General features: G+C 36.6%; 1 protein-coding gene across 14 annotated transcripts in view; it reads left to right on the top strand.

Moving 5' to 3' along the window:
- SYNE1 (spectrin repeat containing nuclear envelope protein 1) overlaps positions 1-20,055 on the top strand; it is a 330,006-nt gene that overhangs the window by 68,693 nt on the left and 241,258 nt on the right. For 9 of the 14 annotated variants that reach the window (XM_040598155.1, XM_040598156.1, XM_040598154.1 and 6 more), the window contains exons 6-14: positions 686-706; positions 986-1,078; positions 2,708-2,886; positions 4,876-5,072; positions 5,214-5,323; positions 12,044-12,091; positions 16,976-17,083; positions 17,865-18,002; positions 19,175-19,339. In XM_040598155.1, coding sequence (XP_040454089.1) covers positions 686-706; positions 986-1,078; positions 2,708-2,886; positions 4,876-5,072; positions 5,214-5,323; positions 12,044-12,091; positions 16,976-17,083; positions 17,865-18,002; positions 19,175-19,339 — 1,059 coding nt within the window. The remainder of the gene's footprint in view (positions 1-685; positions 707-985; positions 1,079-2,707; positions 2,887-4,875; positions 5,073-5,213; positions 5,324-12,043; positions 12,092-16,975; positions 17,084-17,864; positions 18,003-19,174; positions 19,340-20,055) is intronic. The other 5 variants (XM_040598147.1, XM_040598157.1, XM_040598152.1 and 2 more) reach the window with 3 other exon arrangements.

Genomic DNA, 20,055 nt, shown 5'->3' with positions numbered 1-20,055 from the left:
ACCTCTTCTCCAAGGTTTTTCCATAAACTTTGTACATGAACAAGCTTGCAGTGCGTGAACACTTCAGCAGCTCTTCATATTTCTATCACGATTGATGGCAGACTCTTAGTTTTGCTGAGGAAATAAGTGGTAACATATTTGCTAATTCTCCAATAGTACCTGCTTAATTCCATTTCCTTGGGCATTACCTACCTCATAATTTCCTTATACTCTTTATCTCCTCCTTTACTGCCTTTTATCTTGCAATCTTATTTTAGGGTGATACTTTATTCAGACTATAGATTAGCATTTGGGAGTTGAGAGTCATGGAATCTCTTCCTGTTTCTGTTGAAAAAGTCATGTGACCTTGGACAACTAATTTTTTCCAACTCTCTTCTTATTGTAAAAGAACTATAGTCAGGTTTGTCTTGCAAGGGACCTTTTTCCTTTTCTTGTTCATTCTTAAACTCACTTTTCTCTTTCAATTCCAAATATGTTTGAACTATAGCAAGAAAGCCCTGTATAATTTAAAATTCGTTAAGGAGTATTTAACTTGCTTTCCTTATGAACTGTGTTGTAAGATGTGCCAAAAACTGTGCTTTCTTTGCATTGTAAAATTAATTTAATGCATTTACCTAATAATTAATCATTTAATACTTATTTTTGTATTGTCCTTTTTTTTTTTTTCCTTTGCTTTTCATGCTAGTCCATATACAGAGGATCTCCGGTTTGTACAATGTTTCTATGTAATTTTTATTGTTCTTTCTACTTGAAATTAAATATTTTTTTCTACAAATAATAGCATACAACAGTCTTAAAAATCATTCATTACCTATAGTTATACTTGTCTAAGAACTGAAATCGCACCATTCAATGATTTTTTTACTTAAGAGACCTTTTATTTGATTGGAAAAATGCAGTAAAAGTATAAAACCTGTTTGAAATGTGTTCTGTAATATATGTGGTTCCTTCTGTGGGATAATAACATGTTTTCTTTCCTATATAGATTAAGCTTGTCAACATAAACTCAACTGATATTGCTGATGGCAGACCTTCTATTGTCCTTGGCCTGGTGTGGACCATAATTTTGTATTTTCAGGTACTACGTTTTTTATATTTCAGTGTAGCTTGCTCAAAATGGTTCAGATCACCATTTCATATGGACTGCTGTAGTGCCAGTCTTTCACCATAGTTACTTTATAATTAGCTGAGGATCTGGTAATGATTAAAGGAACAGTTGATGGTAGGGATGCTTCAGGTTGGGTTTTTTGGAATAGATTGGTCTGGGCCTAGAATGGAATTCCTTCAGCATATTATTCTGCTTTCTTTCAAGAATACAGCAGAAACAAGAATATGGATTCTTGTTACAAGTACCTTTAGCAACCTCAGTGGTGATTTTGCTGTATAATTCCAGTGTACTTGATATCAGACAGTAATTATTTTCAGACAGTATATGTAAATATGTTGGTTTCACTGGGAGATGCAGACATTTGCAAGGAGGAGAAAAATTAGCTGTGAATGGAGTAGACTGAGAGGGTTTTGAATTTGTAGAGGAGAAATAATTTGCATTCTGTTGAAGTTAGGTGAGAGGAAAAAGTTGTTTTCTAAATCCTGTCCATATGAGTTAACAAAATGAATCACTGCCCAACAATTAAAAAAGGAACTGATTTTTTTGCTGTTCTTTATGGAATTCTTTGGCTTTGACTCTCTTGTGATGTAGCTTTCATGTCTCAGGGATGCTGTTCTTGTAAGTGCCAACCAGTGTGACACCTCAATATTTCAGATCTCCTCAGAAGAAAAGTTAGCCAGAATGATACTAACATTTTAATTTTAATTTATATTTCATTGAGATAATGAGGAAAATTATGTTTCCCAGAGTTACTGAAACTCTAGGTGTCTCCATCAGTTTTAGTTGGGTCATTTTTTGAGCTTTTCTTTAGATGTCACAGGCAGATACATCATTTTAACATGAACAAAAGAAGAAATGCATGAGAGCTGTGGTTCTCATTGTGGCAGACTCATTCTGTGATGTGACAAAACTCTGTTTTTTAAGTAAACAGTATAGAAAATCTTGCAAAATCCTCTGGATATAACTTTTTCATGTTAAAAAAACCCCAGATTTAGTCAACTTATTGTTCTTAAGATAGTCAATAATTTTCATTTGATGAAAGGTATGAGATGAATAACTGTCACACACCCTTGGCAAGCACTGCTAGTGCACTTTGCCTATAGTACGTTCACTATTTCTTCACAAGATACCTGAAAGCAAAACTGCAACTGAATTTGTGCCAAAACAGTACAATGGTAAATAAAGAACTATCCAGATGAGATCATTGAGGTTGCTTCTATTCTTTAATTTAATAAGCCTTCTCTGAAATTAGTGGATTGTTTTATAATTTGAGTTCCAGGTAAATGTAAGCCATTGTTTCCTATTTCGATAGTAATTAGTCATAATAGATAACATAGAATCATAGATGTCACACTTGCATATTGTTCTAGTTGTAGGGTGTCAAGAAAGTCAATGATTGCTAGATGTCTTGTACTTAAGACCATCATCTGGGCACATACATTAATGTTTTTGAAGCTACTTTAATGCACAGTTAAATAAAACACAGCATGTTAACCATAGATTCTGCCCAACTTTTTTTTGTCAGCTGTATTAGGAAAGTAATTAAGAAACAGGTGACAATCAAGATCATCTACAACCATGAACATTTTTTCCCCACAGATTGAAGAGCTTACCAGCAACCTCCCACAGCTGCAGTCGTTGTCTAGCAGTGCTTCTTCTGTGGAGAGTGTTGTCAGTTCAGAAACAGCGAGTCCCCCAAGCAAACGGAAGGTGGTAACGAAGGTCCAAGGAAGTGCAAGGAAGGCTTTGTTAAAATGGATACAGTACACAGCAGCAAAGTAAGTAACCTACAAATGAACTGAATTTGTATCTGAAGTGTAAACTTTTCCCTCAGATTCTAAACTCTGTCGGTCAGGGATTGTCCTTTTGCACCTCCCTGTGATCATGTTCTTTTTGACAACTGAGGCTGCTAAATGTTACCACCATACAACAAGCAAGTAATAAATAATGATTTACGTTAATTTTACAAGCAATCATATTTTATAGTTTCTGAATAATGAGTAGGATTATGTTTGACACAATGAGGAACTGAAAGGGGAATTAGATGTCTGAATGACAGTGTATTAGTCCTACTGCCAAAACACTTGATATGACAATGCAAGTCCCACACCGACAGCATTCCTCAGTGACAGAGCTTGTAGGAGCACTAAATTCTGGCACTTGCTGTTGAAAGGCAGGCGATGAAAAATTACGGATATCCTTTGCAGTTTTGTGATAAAAGGGACATATTACTACAAAGTTTACCTTGAATTTTCATTCTTTTTAATCCAAGTTATTTTGGAGTTATTTCTTGCTATCTCCTGTTAACTTAAGAATCATCTCCTTAATTTACTATAATTATCCCATGTTTACTCTGCTTCCAAAAAAGGCATTAAAAAAGCACATGAATTAGATCAAATATCCAATAGTAGTTTGGTGGCTTCCACAATAAGAAAATAATAATCAAAGATGTAAAATAATAAAATGGATTTATTTGTTAAAATTAAGGAATCACTGCTATTTAAAGAGATCACTCATGGGTAAAGTGTGGAGGCGAAATGGCCAGTTATGGACTAGTGCCTCAAAAGAAAGAAATATAATTGTAAAGATTCACACTTTTCCAATTCTCCAAGAAATAGGTATATTACTAGTAATTTATAGTGCAATACAGTCAAATTTGACATTTTTCCTGTTGCATTATTGTCAGTAAGAGACAGGCAACTGAAAGTGGTCAGCGGCAATTTCCAGATATGTAAACAAACAAAATAAAAAGAGGTCCATAAATGAAACTGTCAACGTTATTGGGAAGAGTAGGTGAAAGGTGTTGAAAAAAGCCTAGAGGAAAGATGGTACGATTAGCCTGGCCCTGCTTTACATTGTAATTTGCAAGGGCTAGGTCATTAAAGTCAGTGAAACTGTTTCAATGATCACAGTGAGCTTTGAATGAAACCTTCATTCAGAGTTACTGTTGCTGTGAACCTTCCAAGGACAAGGCTACCGTAACAACTAAGTATGTTGTAAAAGGAAGTTTGCATGCTCAGCTGAAGTTAAAAACTGTCTTGCAGTCTGTGGACCACCATGCCTTTCAGAATTATTTTTGAAAGAAGCAGCCAGAAGTGTAATTCATTTCTGGTTACTTTCTCATTGTATATTGCTATTTCTTGATCATTTGTGTTTATTTTTTTGTGGACATGTAAGTGTTCTGAGTGTTTGAAATTATAGTATCACTCATGCCTTTCGTAAGAATATAAAAAAATTTTTGTCTTGTATTTTCATCTGAACAGCAGTGCTGTCACTGTTTATGCTTTCATTTTGAAAGATAGATTAATGCAGGCGCTTTTTTTTTTTTTTTTTCCTGTGATACTGATGTACCTAACTGAATTGCAGTACTTATAATGAGGGAGATATGAAGTGCTTTTTAGTGAGGAAGAGAATAGTGAATGGAGCTGTGTACATCTACAGACTGTGTGTTGTTACAAGAACCTTGAGAACCCTGGTGCATTTCATTTGTTCAAAATACCATTGGCTTACTGCTGCTAGCAAGCTCACTGGAGACAAATACAGTATGTTTATAACGAAGAACTCTTTAATCTTCATAGGTGGAAATGAATTTATGCAGTGGATGGATGGAGCTCTAGTCAACCTGATTAGCATTGCAGGAGCAACAAGTGATTTCTATTTATTGATGAGTAACCACTGGGTGGAGCATCCAGTCTTCTCCCTTATTTCATCTAGTCCTGATGTTGTTGCAAGTTACTTTTTTCTTTTTTTTCTTTGATATTATTTAGGCAAGTTGGAATTGAAATCAAAGATTTTGGACAAAGTTGGAGAAGTGGTGTTGCATTTCATTCCGTTATTCATGCTATCCGCCCAGATTTAGTAGACATGGAGAAAGTGAGGGGAAGGTCAAATAGAGAAAACCTGGAAGAAGCCTTCACACTTGCAGAAACAGAACTGGGAATTCCAAGGCTCCTTGATCCAGAAGGTACCTGATGCATAGTTGAATAAAGCTTGAACTGTCTGTGTGGGTTAAATCAGATGGGCTAATTCATAGTGTTTAGACATTTAAGCAGCATTTTGTGCTATTCAGCTATAAATTGATTTACTGTGTTCTATTCTTGTCCAGATGTGGATGTTGACAAGCCAGATGAAAAGTCTGTCATGACTTATGTAGCCCAGTTTTTGAAGTACTATCCTGATCCTCATCATACCATGACTGATGCGCAGGAGAATGATGTAAGTTTCTCTTGCATAACTGTATGAATCAGTTTATCTTGACGGGGGCTTTATGAATACATACATTACATACATGAATACATACAATATGTACATACATTACAGCTTTCTTATAGTTTATTCTGTTTCCTTTTGATGAGTGTTCAAGTGAAAAGCAAACACAATAGCAAAACTGGGAAAGATCAGCTGAGAATAAAGGAACCAGTGTTGCAGATGTTTACTAATAGATGGAGAAAACAGAATGGTGATCCTGCAGAGATTTTCCTATTACCGGCAGTAGGAGCCAAAAGGAACACAAAGAGTTACTGTAGAAAGTAACAAACCAATGGATCCTGAAGTTCCCTAAGAGATTTTCAAGCATAGCATCAATGAGATTGCAATGATTTGTTACCTGAAGCAATGTGTTATTTCTGTTCTATGACACTGCATTTCTGGATAAGAGCAATAGTCCAAGAGATTGCTTGGGATAGTCTTCAGGATCTTAGGCTCAGGAGGCAGTTACAGTTTTGACACAGCGTTCTTTTTATTGCACAGTGTTATCTGACTATTCATGCTAGGAAAATGTTTTCAGTCATGTTGTCTTGTTTTTTGTTTTGTGTATGTTCTAGTGCATTCACTTTGCAGTAGAATGGCTATACTCAGTGACTCCGAGTGATCATGACTCACTTCCTAATCCTGATCATTTGCTTTCTTCATGGCAAACATGGGAAACACTGCTGAGACAATCTGCTCAACCTCAGCAAGAGAGAAAGAGGACTTGTTTTTGTCTGTGTTTCTTTGCATTTCCTACAGAGCTACAGAAGAGCTTTGAAAGGAGTGAATCTCCTTCCTTACCACTGTGTGTGGCTAAAGCAGCTGTAGCTTTGCTGTCTGATTCCATTGCCTGGAATTTTTCATTTTCCTTGTTGCAACATTGGTCTCAGGGCATACATGTGCTGATGCCACAGGATCTCACTGACAAATGGGGCTAGTGAAGCAGAGGGAGCGAGCACTGAAGCCTCATGCTGTTGCCTGTGGCAGGCTAAAGCAGTTCTGTTGTCCGCATACTGTGGCACACAATGCAGTTTCTGCTGCCAACAGCCTCAGCCAGGCCTGCTGCCTGTGCTGGGGTTGGATTTTGAGGAACAGTATCACCACCTTCTCCTGAGCTTTGTTCAGAGACAGTGTAGGAGAGTGCAGGACTGAGCCACTCCACCCTCTGCCTGCCTCTGGCTATACCCACAGAAATGATAGTGCGTGAGCTCTGAAAGGGAAACTGCTGAGTTGCCTCCAGAATTCCCAGTGAATTACTAGGAAGTGAAACAACACAAATTCATCAGTTTGACATGCTTAGCTCAAGACCAATTCCTCTTCCTAGATATCGCTAAGATATTCCAGTAGCACTCCAGGTGAATTTTTGGTAGAACTGCTGGTCCCCTGCATGTCACACTGCAGAAATCAGTAATTCCCGGACTTTGCAATGAAAGAATTCAACATTCCACTAAATTTCTAATGTCATCATTCTTTGTTTCCTTGAGGAAGAACTATATTCATTCTCACACTCTTGACGGAGTGCTTGGCAGTTTGAGACAAACTCCACTTCTCCAGTGGAATCTCCAGTCAATAACAGTGATAGGCCCTTGATTTTTTTCTGACACAAATTCTTCTAATCCATCTCTGGAGAAATTCTCATCAGGCACCTATGTCCCCTCTATACCTTGCTCCCTAGTACTGTCCACCATAACTTCCAGTTCCCTCACCTCTGGTCATGGTACAAAAATGGTGACCATGTGGCATGTGATAGGTTGAAGGGAAGAAGATCTGGATGGATCCAGGCCAGTAAGAAATGCACAAAAGACCCAGGACCCCAAGTGGTCACTGTCCCTGAAACAGTTAAAATACATAGAAAAACAGCTGTCACGTTAAGAAAGGGGGCTTCCTCAAACTCTTTATATTTGATCAGCCTGTCGGTTTCCCAGGAAAGATGAGACCCTTGTGTCTGACCAGCCTTTGTGCTACCTGTGTTATGACAGCCCACTGTATCAGAAGGTGATTCAACTAACCTATTCAGGGACCTCTGCTGACAGCATCACTGAGTCAGATCCCTTATAAAAACTACTCAAATCTCCAGAGATTTATACAGAATTAATTTCAGCTGAAGATTTTTATTATACAAAATGCAAGTTTGTGACAGAATAAAGTTCAGAGATTGCTGGTGATAATGCACTGACTGCAAAACAAGCTTAAAACAATACACTTAATAACAGCTAGCATGAGTTAGTCATAGAATAAAGTTCTTACCTAATGGGCATCCCTATAGAGGAAGAGAGGTTCAGCCCATCAACTGATCCCAGAAGTTACGATGGAGTCTTGGCTAACTTCTCCCCTTGTTTTCTTACTTTTTATACTTCATAGTACATTGCATATTCATTATCATACACAGGATTGGTTACAAGTTTCTTGCTTCTAATGCAAATCAGTAAGCATCCTCAGGTAGCACTACTGAAGTTCTTTACTAACTACCCATGCTCCTCAAGTGGGGATTTGTCCTTTTTCAGGGGAGCCATTTGAGTCAGAGGTTGCGATCTCCCACTACCACAATTATCGTCCTATTTTCAACTAATTTTCTGTTGATGTCAGTGAATTGCAACGCTTTATCAGCTTGTCTCCTGTTATAGCCAGAACTTCCTCACTTGAAGGCTTCTTTCTGTGTAACTTAGATAATGGTGTTCTTTTCACTATCTGTTCTTTGTTTCTCATTCTTCCCAAGGCTGACTCCCTTGATTAGAAGTCCCTTGATTTGTAACAATTTTAGAAAGTCAGCTTGACCTAACTTTGTGGATAGTTTTGTTTTAACATATAGTTAAATACTAAATCAGTGTGGTAATTCAAGAGTTTAGACAATTCCCCCCCTTTGGACTTATTTCAGTCTAAGACCAGTCTGTTTTCTTTACATTTAGGTGGAGCTTGAGTGACTCTTGTCATACATATTTTTGTTACTGATTGGTTTCATGTATCCAGTGAGGGGTGGTAGTACCTTGGAGATGGGTAGCTTTGGCATGGAGGTATGCATTAGTATTGCAATAAGATTATTTCATCTGAGGAGAGTAATTTCACCACAATGGTTGGCTCAGCAGTGGGCATCTCATATATTTTTCATTTGACAATTTCTATGCAGCTTATCAGCTGTGTGGTGCCACGAGGTTCCCGTTCCTGCAGGGAGTACAGCAGAGCCTGGCCACAGTGTCTCCACACCGCTCTACCCTCTGTTACTCCCACCAGCATGTGCTGAGCTGGCAGGGTGTGTTGCTTAGGGAGCTGTGGTGATTCAGATTCTGTGCACACCAACCACCCTGAAGGTGATAGCTGTATTTTACCCTAAAAAGCTTTCTGTAATACTATGCTTCTGTCAGCTCCCAGTTTTCTCTAATTCCCCTCCCTCCATGCCCCCCAAGTAATTTTCCCACAATAGCACAATGCTTTCATCCATTTTGGAGTGGGTAAGTATAAACTCTCAAATGGCTAAAGTTTTTTGCACACTTTGGTATTTTATTACTATAAACTTTTGTATTTCTGTCACATCACAGAGAGAGAAGCTTATTTTGCACTCAGCTTTTTTACTTATGAATTTTCAGTGAGATTCTGTCAACAGTTAATCAAATTTCTTGTACTTAGAACTTGCATTTTAAGATATTTGATTTGTTCTCAATAAAATCATAGTGAGAGGTTTGGCAGTCTATCATATATACATTCCAACAAGTGTTAGGATCGTAGTTTACACAGTTCTGGAGGGAAAGGGAAAGAAGACAGGAGTTAATGCAGTCACTCCTGTTGACTGCAGGATACTTAGATGAAACAAAATATCCAGATGATCTTCGGCAAAATAAGAGTGTCATTTGTATTACATGATACTTATGGGGAGAATCTAATGCTTAAAATCCAACAATGCAGTTTAAAAATACAGACACATAATATTGCATTGCATATTTATACAGTATTTGGTGGGAAAATTGAAAAACATTTCTCAATCAAATATTTCATAATCAGATATCTTGTAGAGTTTTTTTCACTGAGTGCTTTCACATGTTTTAGCCTAAATTCTTAACTGCATATGGTTTGGTTAAAATTAGGCAAAGGATCATTTAAATCACCAGGTTAAATAAGGCTATTACAACAGAAGATCCAAATTGATAGTGTTGCCAGCAACTCAAGAGAGATTGCCAGCTGGTGAGGACACACTTGGAGGGCTGTGTCCAACTGGGCTCCTCAATACAAGAGACATGGACATACTGGAGTGAGTCTAACGAAGGACCACAAGGATGATGAAGGGACTGGAGCATTTCTCCTATGAGGAGAGGCTGGGGGAGCTAGGGCTGTTCAGCCTGGCGAAGAAGAGGCTCAGGGGGGTCATATAAATGTGTATAAATACCTGAAGGGAGGGTGCAAAGAGGATGGAGCCAGGGTTGTCTTCATGGTGCTCAGTGATACCACCAGAGGCAATTGGCACAAACTGAAACACAGGAGGTTCCCTCTAAATATTAGCAAACGCTTTTTCAGTGTGATGGTGACCAAGTACTGGTGCAAATTGTCTCGAACAGTTTTTCCATTGTTGGAGTTATTCAAAAGCCATCTAGATATGGTCCTGGGTAACTGGCTCTAGATGTCACTGCTTGAGCAGGGAGTTTGGACCAGATTACCTCCAGAAGTCTCTTTCAACCTGAACCATTCTGTGTTTCTGCAATTCTATGATAATATTTAATAGCTTAGTTGATATAGTTAAGGTTATTTTTAATGAAACAGCAACAGTAGAGATCTTCTTGCAGTGCTAGAAGAATGTTCTGTTCTAAATGGCAACATATAAGCATGGAGATTTAAATTCCTTTAAAAAATAGAAAAGTGGGTTTTGTTTAGGAGAGCAAGAGCTATTTTCTTTAGTGCTAAAGGAAACATTTGTGAACTTACCACTTTGCCAATTTAAGGGAAATCTTTTTTGGTAGAAGTAACTGCTTGGAATCATAGTATGGCAACTGACTTTCTTGACCACACAAGCCATTTAAGTACCTTTTCTAAAGTCCTTTCTGCACCCATGGTTATTCTGATATTGACCTTGCTAAATTAGTTGACTGGAAAAAATGTAAAGGAGAGAGTACTTCTTTTCTTAGTGCATAGAGTTGGCAGTGAATCAGATATATTTGTGTGACTATATAATCCATTTAGATTGAAAATTGATTTGTTCTTTTTCAAGAAGTGTTGTCCATAGATTCTGTTCTAGGTACACAAACATATGCAAGATCAGACCAGACATGTAAGATTGGTTCATTGTGAAATTGCCCTTTTATGTTTTCTGGAAACCATGTAAGTGAATTGAGTCCCCTTGTGATCACTACAGCTAACAGTGCAAGGCAGAACAGTATCTGTTGTCTCTTTTCTTCTACTGACCTGGAGTATCCATGTCCATCATAAAGCTTTCCTCAGGAATTTTGCATTATTTGTTTAGTTTACTTATTTTAGACCGGATTCATCCATCTTTTAAGAATCTAAAAGCTAGGTATTTACACTCCCTCTGTAATCAGTGAGAGATACATGGCATGTTTCTTAATATGTTATCCTAAATAAACTGTCTTCTGGAAGTTTCATGCTGCATAGTATTTCAACAGAGGTAAAACTGACTCAGATGAATCCTCCCCTTAGGTAATAATAGATAAAATGTTGGCAGTTGATTAAAAAGAAATCCAAACATGCTTTATAGTCTTGTGACCAGTATAATCCCCCGATTCTTTCTGTCTTCCCCCTGAAGTGTAGTATAAGGAAATACTTATCACAGAATGGTAGAATCCAGGTACCTGGGAGAGAACCTTGCAAGACTCTTATCCCTTAAACTCCTGGGGTACTCTTAATTTCTTATTTTTCAAAATTAAGCACTTTTAGGGTGTATTCCATCTGACCTGTGTTAAATGCCTGCTGTAGAATGAGATGAATTGGGCAGTAGATGCAACTTTTTTTTTTCTATCTGTCAAAAAGAACTGAAAGAGTTACTATCTATTGCAGTTGCAGATCCCCACATTAGGTCAGAAAAATCCTACTTCAGAGTGCAGTGTGTCTGGGTGTTTTGCTGGGGGGTGTGTGTGTGTAGATTTCCAACCCTTTCCCCCTGCCCTCCAGCCAATTCAACTGCCACTGTGTTTCCTCAAGATGTGTTGTCCACACAAATTCCTATTCATCTTCCCTCCTGATTCAATGCTCATTTTATAAGGAATCTCCATTGGAAGAACTGGAGTAGTGCTTGAACCTTATACCTGATTTGTGGTCAGAGGAAACAGCTATTTGCTTGTGCATTTCCAGAATTAAAAGGGATCTAGTATCTCATGCATGGGCCGGCTATACACATATGTGAACTTGTGTAGTTAACACATCTCAAAGAATCAGAGTTATTCTAAGGTAAATAACTATTTTTCCAGATAAAATAAATCATGTAGTGACTAGTAATCTGGAAATCAGATCTGATACGAAAACTACTTCACTAGATATGATACAAAAACATGAACTTGATAGTATTTTAAGTACATCTTGTAGTTTTACATTTTACATTTACATTACATTTACAATACAAGTACAATCTTGTATTACACATGTGGCTTTTATTGTTCTCTATGGACTTTCTGCCTGCTTTGCTTTATTCTGTTTGCTTCTTTTTTTTTTTTCCCCCTCTTTGTTATTTTCCTGTTTGTTTCATGTTGCTAGGAACTTCAAGCAATCCCAACTTTTGTCATTTCTTTTATGAAATTTAAGGTAAGGGTAATGTGCTACAGAATAATTGCTTGAACTGGACCTTTCATGCTTCTAATCTGTTTTTATCCTGCACTTATTTGACTTTAGATTTCAGGTGTTGTTATGTACATTGATTTGCTAGCCTTATGTTAATCTTTCCAAAGAAACAAATAGATGAACATAATGAGTCTTAAGTCTACTTCCTTACATCAGCTGATCCTAAAAGCCTAATGCTTAATTGTGCAAATAATTTCACAGAAATACAGAAAAGCAAGTCATCTTTCCTATAATAAATCTCAGACTATGCTTTTGGTTTTCTTAAGTATAGATATAAACATGAAAAAATAGATTATAGATCGATGTTTCTACTCATCTAATCTCATTTTAGATGAATATTTGTGTATGTCTTTAGGTCTATAGAGTAGATATTAGATTGTATATGATGGTGTAAGTGATGTATTTGGACTGTGAATTGGAAGGAGAGCATTCACGTGTAATTGTGTAATATGCACTGCTTATTTCACATAAATTATGATAGTTTAAAAAATAAACTTCTTAATCATTTTGGACATTTAGATACTTACAATTTTCTATTATTAACCAAGAGAAGTTCAGAAACCTAACATGGGGTATTTGAAATGAACATTCAGAGGTGAAACTGGAAGACTGCAGAAGTAAATATATTATGAAACAAAGAACAGGTATCTATAGTGTTTATGGTTCAACCTGATCCAGTTAATTACCTTGGTTCCATATTCATTTTTGTGTGTTTGTTTTGTTTTGTTTTTAATACACAAGCAGTAGGTTATTTTCAAGTAAGTATGATCAAAAGTTCATCTCTTATTATGTATATCTATGATACATTATATCTGTGCTATATGTTGAAGTGAAGATTATTACTGATAGAATTATTCCCATCTTCTCATTCCATTCACGTGGACAGCTTTAATGGGATCGTGTACATTCTTCATCTTGCACGGCCCCTGTGCATTGCTGCTTAAGCCAGTGAAGATTTGAAGTGGTAAAAGCTCTGCCAAATTCTTTATCTTGGTACAAAGTTGACTATAGAGGAAGCACACTCCCTCAAAGTATTTCTGATGTAGTCTTTCTCTTCTTGTGCTCTGATGAGCAAGTAATTCAGAAGATAATCCTATTACCTCCAACATCTTTATGCCAGCAAAGTCCCCCAATGTAAGAGGAATTTCCTGAGACACAGCTGCAAAAATAACTTTCTGAGCTCTTCAGGTGATCTACTGTCTAGTTTTACAGATAGGCATTAATAGCTCATTCCTGAAGATGATGCTTTGCACAGCATTCACCATGCATCTGTGATACTGTTATGAGTGAATGTGTTCCATTAGCACATATGCCTATATACTATACATCCAGTAACACATATAGAGAAGCCAGAGTTTTCAAAAAGAATAGCATAATTAATTGAATATATATATATAAACATTTTTAAAGGGACTTGATTTTCTCAGCACATAGGCAGTACAATAGTTCAACATCCCTGTGAAAAAGGTGGCTTAATTTTTTAGATTTAAAAATTCATATTTGAAAACCCTATTCTACCTGTTCTTTAGAACTTGAACAGTTCACCTGGTTGATAATTACATATTAGAGAATCGCAAAAAGTACTCCTTTTCCAGTTCATAATTAAATTTCTCATGTGTATTTTTAGCTCTTCAAACACCAGAGTATTCTGTATTATGTAATTTTCAGATTAACTTTGGCATATCAGTTAATAAAATAATGTTTTGACTTTGAGTCTGGGCTGAAAACTTTCTTTGTAAATTTGAATTGTACTCCCTTATCATATTTGAACTCGTAAACACTTTTCTCTAATTACCTTCTTTGATGTTTGGCAGTTGAGTGCTCTGGTTCTATTCATCTCTGCAAATGAGTGAATATTTATAGAATTGTGTCAGGATAAATTAATACTTAATGGTGTTTGGAAGCAGCACGCAGAATAAGTCTTAGTGGCTTAGTTAAACTGAAATAAATGTGATCAGAGATCAGTGATCCTCATACTGGCAGAAACACAGATAGTTGTGATTATCCTAGATAACTTTTCTTTGATGGCTTATGGTCTGATCTGTATGCTACTTCAGATGTGCAGGCTTTAGAAAATAGTTTACATATCTGTAAGATTGGGGTTTTTTTTGTCTAAGAGTAAGAACCCCTAGGCACTAATGCAAGTCTTGTTTTAAGAATGCTAGCTCATTAAACCTGGGGAGTGTGGGTGACAGGTGCCTTGGTGTCTGAGAAAGTGGATCTTTTATGTCCGTTACCCAAACTGAGGCTTTAAAATACTATTGTATCAACGAAGGACTACAGAACCAAGTTTGCAGGTGACTGGAAATCTGTGGAAATGTATGAATAAATAAATGAAATGCTTATCATGCACTGTTGCACAATGTCTTTAACAGTATTCAGTTAAGCAGTTACTGAAACACATCTTCTGCAGTTAAAAAAGGTAAACAAAAAATTCTCTAACCGAATAGTAAAAAAACCAGAAAATCACAGAAGACTCAATGCCACCTGTTAACTTTACCTTTTCACTTAATGTGAGAGAAATGGTATGTGATTTAAGAGAGATGCGGTTGTTCCTGTGTTCTTTAGCCTTGGGTGTTTGTGATCCCAGTGGTATTCTATTTCAAAAAGCTTTGGTCAGGCCCAGTTTTAGCCATTAAATTTTTAAGCTATATTAACAGGAATCTTGCAAAATTCCTATTTTTCTGACATTGCTGTATGAACAGTTATAGCCACACATGCTCTTGCAAAGACTTACCTTAACGAGGTGCTTCTCACCAATAAGGGCATGAGCCATAGAGGAATAAAAGGCAGTGTTTTACAAAACTGAATTTATAATGTGAACTAAAAGTAATATACATAACATTGTGACACATTTACTCTCTTCCTGACCCCAAGAATATCTTATTTAAAGTTTCAGTTAGTAGGACTGTTACAGGACTTTCAGTCCATTAAGATTCATAGTTTAGTGTTGCCTTTATGGAGCTGTCAGCTAAATACTAATAGAGATCTCAATAGTCTTGGTGAAGTTATGACTTCTGATGAATGGAGTGCATTTAATACCAGAGGTTTTTTTTGATGGCTGAACAAGTTGAGAGTTCTTTCTTCATATATTCTTCACCTCATAGAGGAGTAGTCCTGGCTTTGATGTTTATCTTAAAGAGTCTTGATGTTATTTTTCCACACACAAAGCCAACTATCAGACCAGAAAAGAAGGAATTTTGTTCTCCTCTTCTATTTTTAAAAGATTTGAGAAGTTGGAAGTACTAGGAGTTTTGTCTTCTTGGGTCACAGTCAAGTAAATCCCAGCATTACAAATAGCTGGAACAAGGAAATGTCATGTCCTCTACACTGTTTCTCAGGAACCAACTTTTGGCGAGTGTCAGAAGACAGGAGGATGAGCTATAGTGAACTTTGTTCCAGGACAGCTACTCTGATACCACTTTAACCTCGCTGCCACTACCCAGCTAAGAATTTACTTAGGGAGTTAACAGATATATAATACCTGTGATACTTGCACAATCTGTTGTGCAGATTCTGTCCAACCAACTACTGCTGTTTTGATAGAGGATCAGTAAGAGAATTAGTAGAAGCATCTCAAAGAGTTTCTTTCCTATCCGAGGATCCTTTCCCCAGCTGATACGAAGCAATAGCTCTAAGCTTTTAAAATTATTAAGGGAAATTATATTTTACATATTTGAGGCAACTTTCAAGGAAAGAAACCAAAATTGGCTCCCTTCCCAGGTTAGAATCTTATCATGAATTAACGGTGCTCAGTTTCTTAAATAGAGTCAGTGGCTACTCTTTTTATCACATGGTCCAGTTTTTCTTCTCTAATGTAATGCTTGAAACTTAATCACTCATTTCGAGTGATTAACTCATATGACGTGGTGTTGCTTTTGTTCCCTGTAGTATTACTGTTTCTGACAAATTTTACAGTAATATGGCTTCTTTGCTTTTAAAAAGTAGCTTCTGATTAACAGCTCGCACATAAAGTTCATTGGTTAGAAATCTGAGATGGACATTTGTATTCTGGTTGATTAACCTGCTTACACGGAGCACAGAAGAACTTTCTGTTGCCTGCTAACCTTCTCGTATAACATGCTCACAGACCTGAGATTTCCTGTTACTATTTTTCTGTTCACTGCCAGGTCACAGAATTCTGCAGAGAACTTTGCAGCCTTGCAAAGTACCAGTGAGTGCCATGACAGACTGAAGTGTTAAAGCAAAACTGTAAAACAAATATGCTGTTCTTCAAAGCCATAAAATGGCACGGAAGGAAAAGAAAATACAATTGGGATTTCTTTCTTTCTTTTAATTTTTCTTGTTAATACGTTCTCTATCAAAATATTTTTCCAACTTCTGAACTTGGAGGTTGATGTCAAGTATTTTCTTGAAGTCACTCAGGAAATAACTTTTTTTTTCCAGCAATAGCAGACCAGATAAAAAAATCCTGGTAAAAGATGGTAAAATCCTTTCCTGTCTCAGCTCAATTAAGTTTTACTGAAAATTGGCTCTGCAAATATGTGGAAGATCAAAATTAACTGTTGAGGTACATTTAAAGGACCTTGTGTTAATTTAATATCAGATGAGAACTGCAAGTAATATCTCTGACACTCCAATGTCCCAAATTGTCATGATTTCACTATTGTAAGACTCAAGTCTAGATGCTGAGTCCTCTTATACTTAGGAAGTGCTTTTCAGTTACACTGTACGAAGGTAAGTGATGAGAGATTTGGGCCCGGATGTTGCAATGGCTTTCACTACAACTAATGACTTGCTAGAGAGGTGTTAATTTCTGGACTATATCTGACACCTCTACTAATAGGCTGCAACATTTTTTGTGTGTGTGGTTGTACTAAATCATAGAAGGAAGACAGACTGATGCTGAGAGACCTGAAAGTGTGGGCAGAACAATTTGAAAGAGACTTAGCCCGAGCACAGGTGGCAGAAACAAGCTTACAGGAGAAATACCAGGTAAGCAGTAGCGAAAATTGTGTATGATGACAGGTTTGTCATCAGTATGTGTAACATGTACTGCAGTATTTAATGCAATCTGCAAGTCAGTATACTGTAGTTTAAAGAAATAAGGAACCAAACTGTCTTGTTTTTTATTGGTGGAGGAATTATAATGTCAGCTCCAGCTTTGCTGCACAGAACAGTGCACAGATGGTTTGCCTAACACAGAGCTTTTTCTAGCAGTATGAAGGACTGTCCTAGTTAGAAGCGAGCATGTGTCTGTACAGTCCTTCCAGATTCTGCATGATAGAGCTCAGATAGGAGGTATGACTGAAGGCTGGATGAGGTGACAGGTGGAGAGAACAGGGCTTAGAGCTTCATTTTTAACCCCTCTCTTAAAGGTTAATGTCTAAATCAGCAATACAATTTTTGGCCTAAATTTTCTCCTGAAACTCATCTGTTCTCTAAAAGCAGCCACTGTCTGTCCCAAGTAGCATTTAATCCATTTGCTAGTTTATCTGATCAATTATTATTTCCTTTCATATAGGATTCAGGCATCTGATTACTGAAGGGAAATACAGAAGTCCTACCTGTATTTCTCTGGAGGATTCTATAGTCTATTAAAACATTTAATAAAATGTAATTCAGTGTAAATATACAAGTTTACTGCTACTCCTTGTTGGGAAGGATTAGGACTACTATCCCTACAAAATTGCCATAGATTGTAGTACTCCATAAATGTTGAAGAATTTAAATCTCGGACTCTGTACTACATTGATTTGATTTTCTCTTTGTGCAGTCGTTTAAGCACTTCAGAGTACAATATGAGGTAAAAAGGAAACAGATTGAACTTGTAACCCAGTCATTAAGGAAAGATGGTAAATTATCACTTGATCAAGCTATGCTGAAGCAAGCATGGGACAGAGTTTCTTCGAGGGTAAGCTGAAAATTATTATGCTGTATTATTTTTATTAAATTATGAGAATTATAAATAATTCAGACATCTGTTTGCTGCTGACCTTAGTAGGCATTAGGAACATAAAATGAACCAAGTTTTTAGCATTGTTGAATTATTTTCATTTGTTTTCAGAACATTTACTGCACTATCATCTTTAATATTGCTCAAAAGTAGAATTTGAACATTAAGAATAGGACTATACTTTGAGGCTTCCCTTTATTTGAAAGCATGCTAACAGTGCTTAATCCAGTTTAAAACATTGCTGGTAAAAAATAAAAAAGATGCATGCACAATGCTCCTTCAAAAAACAGTGTTTTAATGTAAATTGCTAGTTATCTGAGAAATTCTAATATGACATTTTTAGTGTAACTGAACAAATTTATCTATAATACTGAATACTTCATCAATAAATGAAGCTTCAATGCTGGTTTTGACCTGGTTGCAATAATAATAAATTAATATTAGTATTTGTGATAGTAATTTTGTAATAATTGAATGAAAAATACCAAGCTAGTTATATTGTTCATCCCAGATAAGAAGTTATTAAATTTTTATTACTCAATTTGGATTAATAGTTGGGGTTTTTTTAATGTCACATATTTAACAGAATTTATGTTTTACAATATTCTGGAGTTTGGACATAATTTTCACTATTTTTTCACTCCCATAACTGAGATTGCCAAAAAGGCATAGTACTTTACTGCTATATTCTAAACTCCACAGTCCTTTGAGATTCATTTGCATTTTACACATAGAAGATGTGTTCGAAATAGAGATAAAAAGATTTTATGCAAAAGCATGAAATAAGTGAGTGGAAGAAGGTCTCACATCCCTTGCTGTGCCTATTAACTAAAGACATCCCAGATCTTTAGCTTGTCAGTTGTCCCAGTTTGTATGTGGTCAGTTCTGTAACTCAGTTACCTTGCTGGAAGAAAATACACAAGCCAACAAATCCTTACAGAGATTTTTTTTGCCCGTGAGAACGCTGTAATTTCAGAACTAATGTGAAGTAATATATCTAAGTTTATGTCTCAAACATACTGTTACGTGGGGGTTTTGATCTTACAGTATAAATTCTTATTTTTCTCAAGATACTTGTTTGTATAGTTAACCAAGGAAGGAAGTCCAATCCTCTTACTTTTATTTTCTAGCTACTTGATTGGCACATACACCTTGATAAATCTCTTCCTGCACCTTTGGGTACCATAGGTGCTTGGCTCTATAGGGCAGAGGCTGCTCTAAGGGAAGAAGTAACTGTACAGCAAGCTCATGAGGAAACAGCAAATACAATACACAGGAAGCTTGAACAACATAAGGTAGATTTGCGTGCATTCATTCTGTGCATTATACTTCATTGTTTCCAAAGCTGTAAATGATTTCTATCATACAAAGAAAGATTATTATTTCTAGTTTCTGTGGGTGGTGTCATCTCGATGGTAGCTAAAGCTAGGTGTCCTTTAGCGATGACATGAACTGTGGTATCTGTGTATCTTACAAGTGATACTCAAAATTGCTTTTGAATCTTCCTGCTTCTTCCATCTGAAAGATACCAGGTATTGACATTTTAATTGTGGCCCTCTTCTAGAATTTCTGTTGGTAAAATTCTATAGGGAGCACATAAATTGGGCATGTTGTTCAATCAATGTGGAATTATTAGGTAAAACAGGAAAAGAGGGAGCAAACATACTAAGTGTGCCAATAGTGTAGGTGATATGCACGGGGGGAGAAATTAGAATTAAGTGAATTTTTATAGTGTTGTGATAACAGATAGCATAAGAAGTCCCTTCTACTGTGGTAAACAGGAAACTTTCCCAGATTAATTTAAATAACCTTACTATTATTCTTTGCTGAGTCCAAGTTCTCCTTTAAAATCAAAACTGTGAGGTTTGTCTGTGCATTTACGTAATATATATGAGAGAAATATAGACAGAAGTTGTTAGTGAGATGATAAAATAAACTAAACCAGTAAGTATGACAGAGAAAGGAGAAAGGTGGCGTAGAGAAGGGCTGTACTTGCAGCAGCAAGACTGTA

This window comes from Falco naumanni, chromosome 6 (assembly GCF_017639655.2).
Source record: "Falco naumanni isolate bFalNau1 chromosome 6, bFalNau1.pat, whole genome shotgun sequence".
In the NCBI taxonomy this organism is placed as follows: domain Eukaryota; kingdom Metazoa; phylum Chordata; class Aves; order Falconiformes; family Falconidae; genus Falco; species Falco naumanni.
Note: the sequence above shows the minus strand (reverse complement) of the source record. Positions and strands in the feature narration are given on the sequence as shown.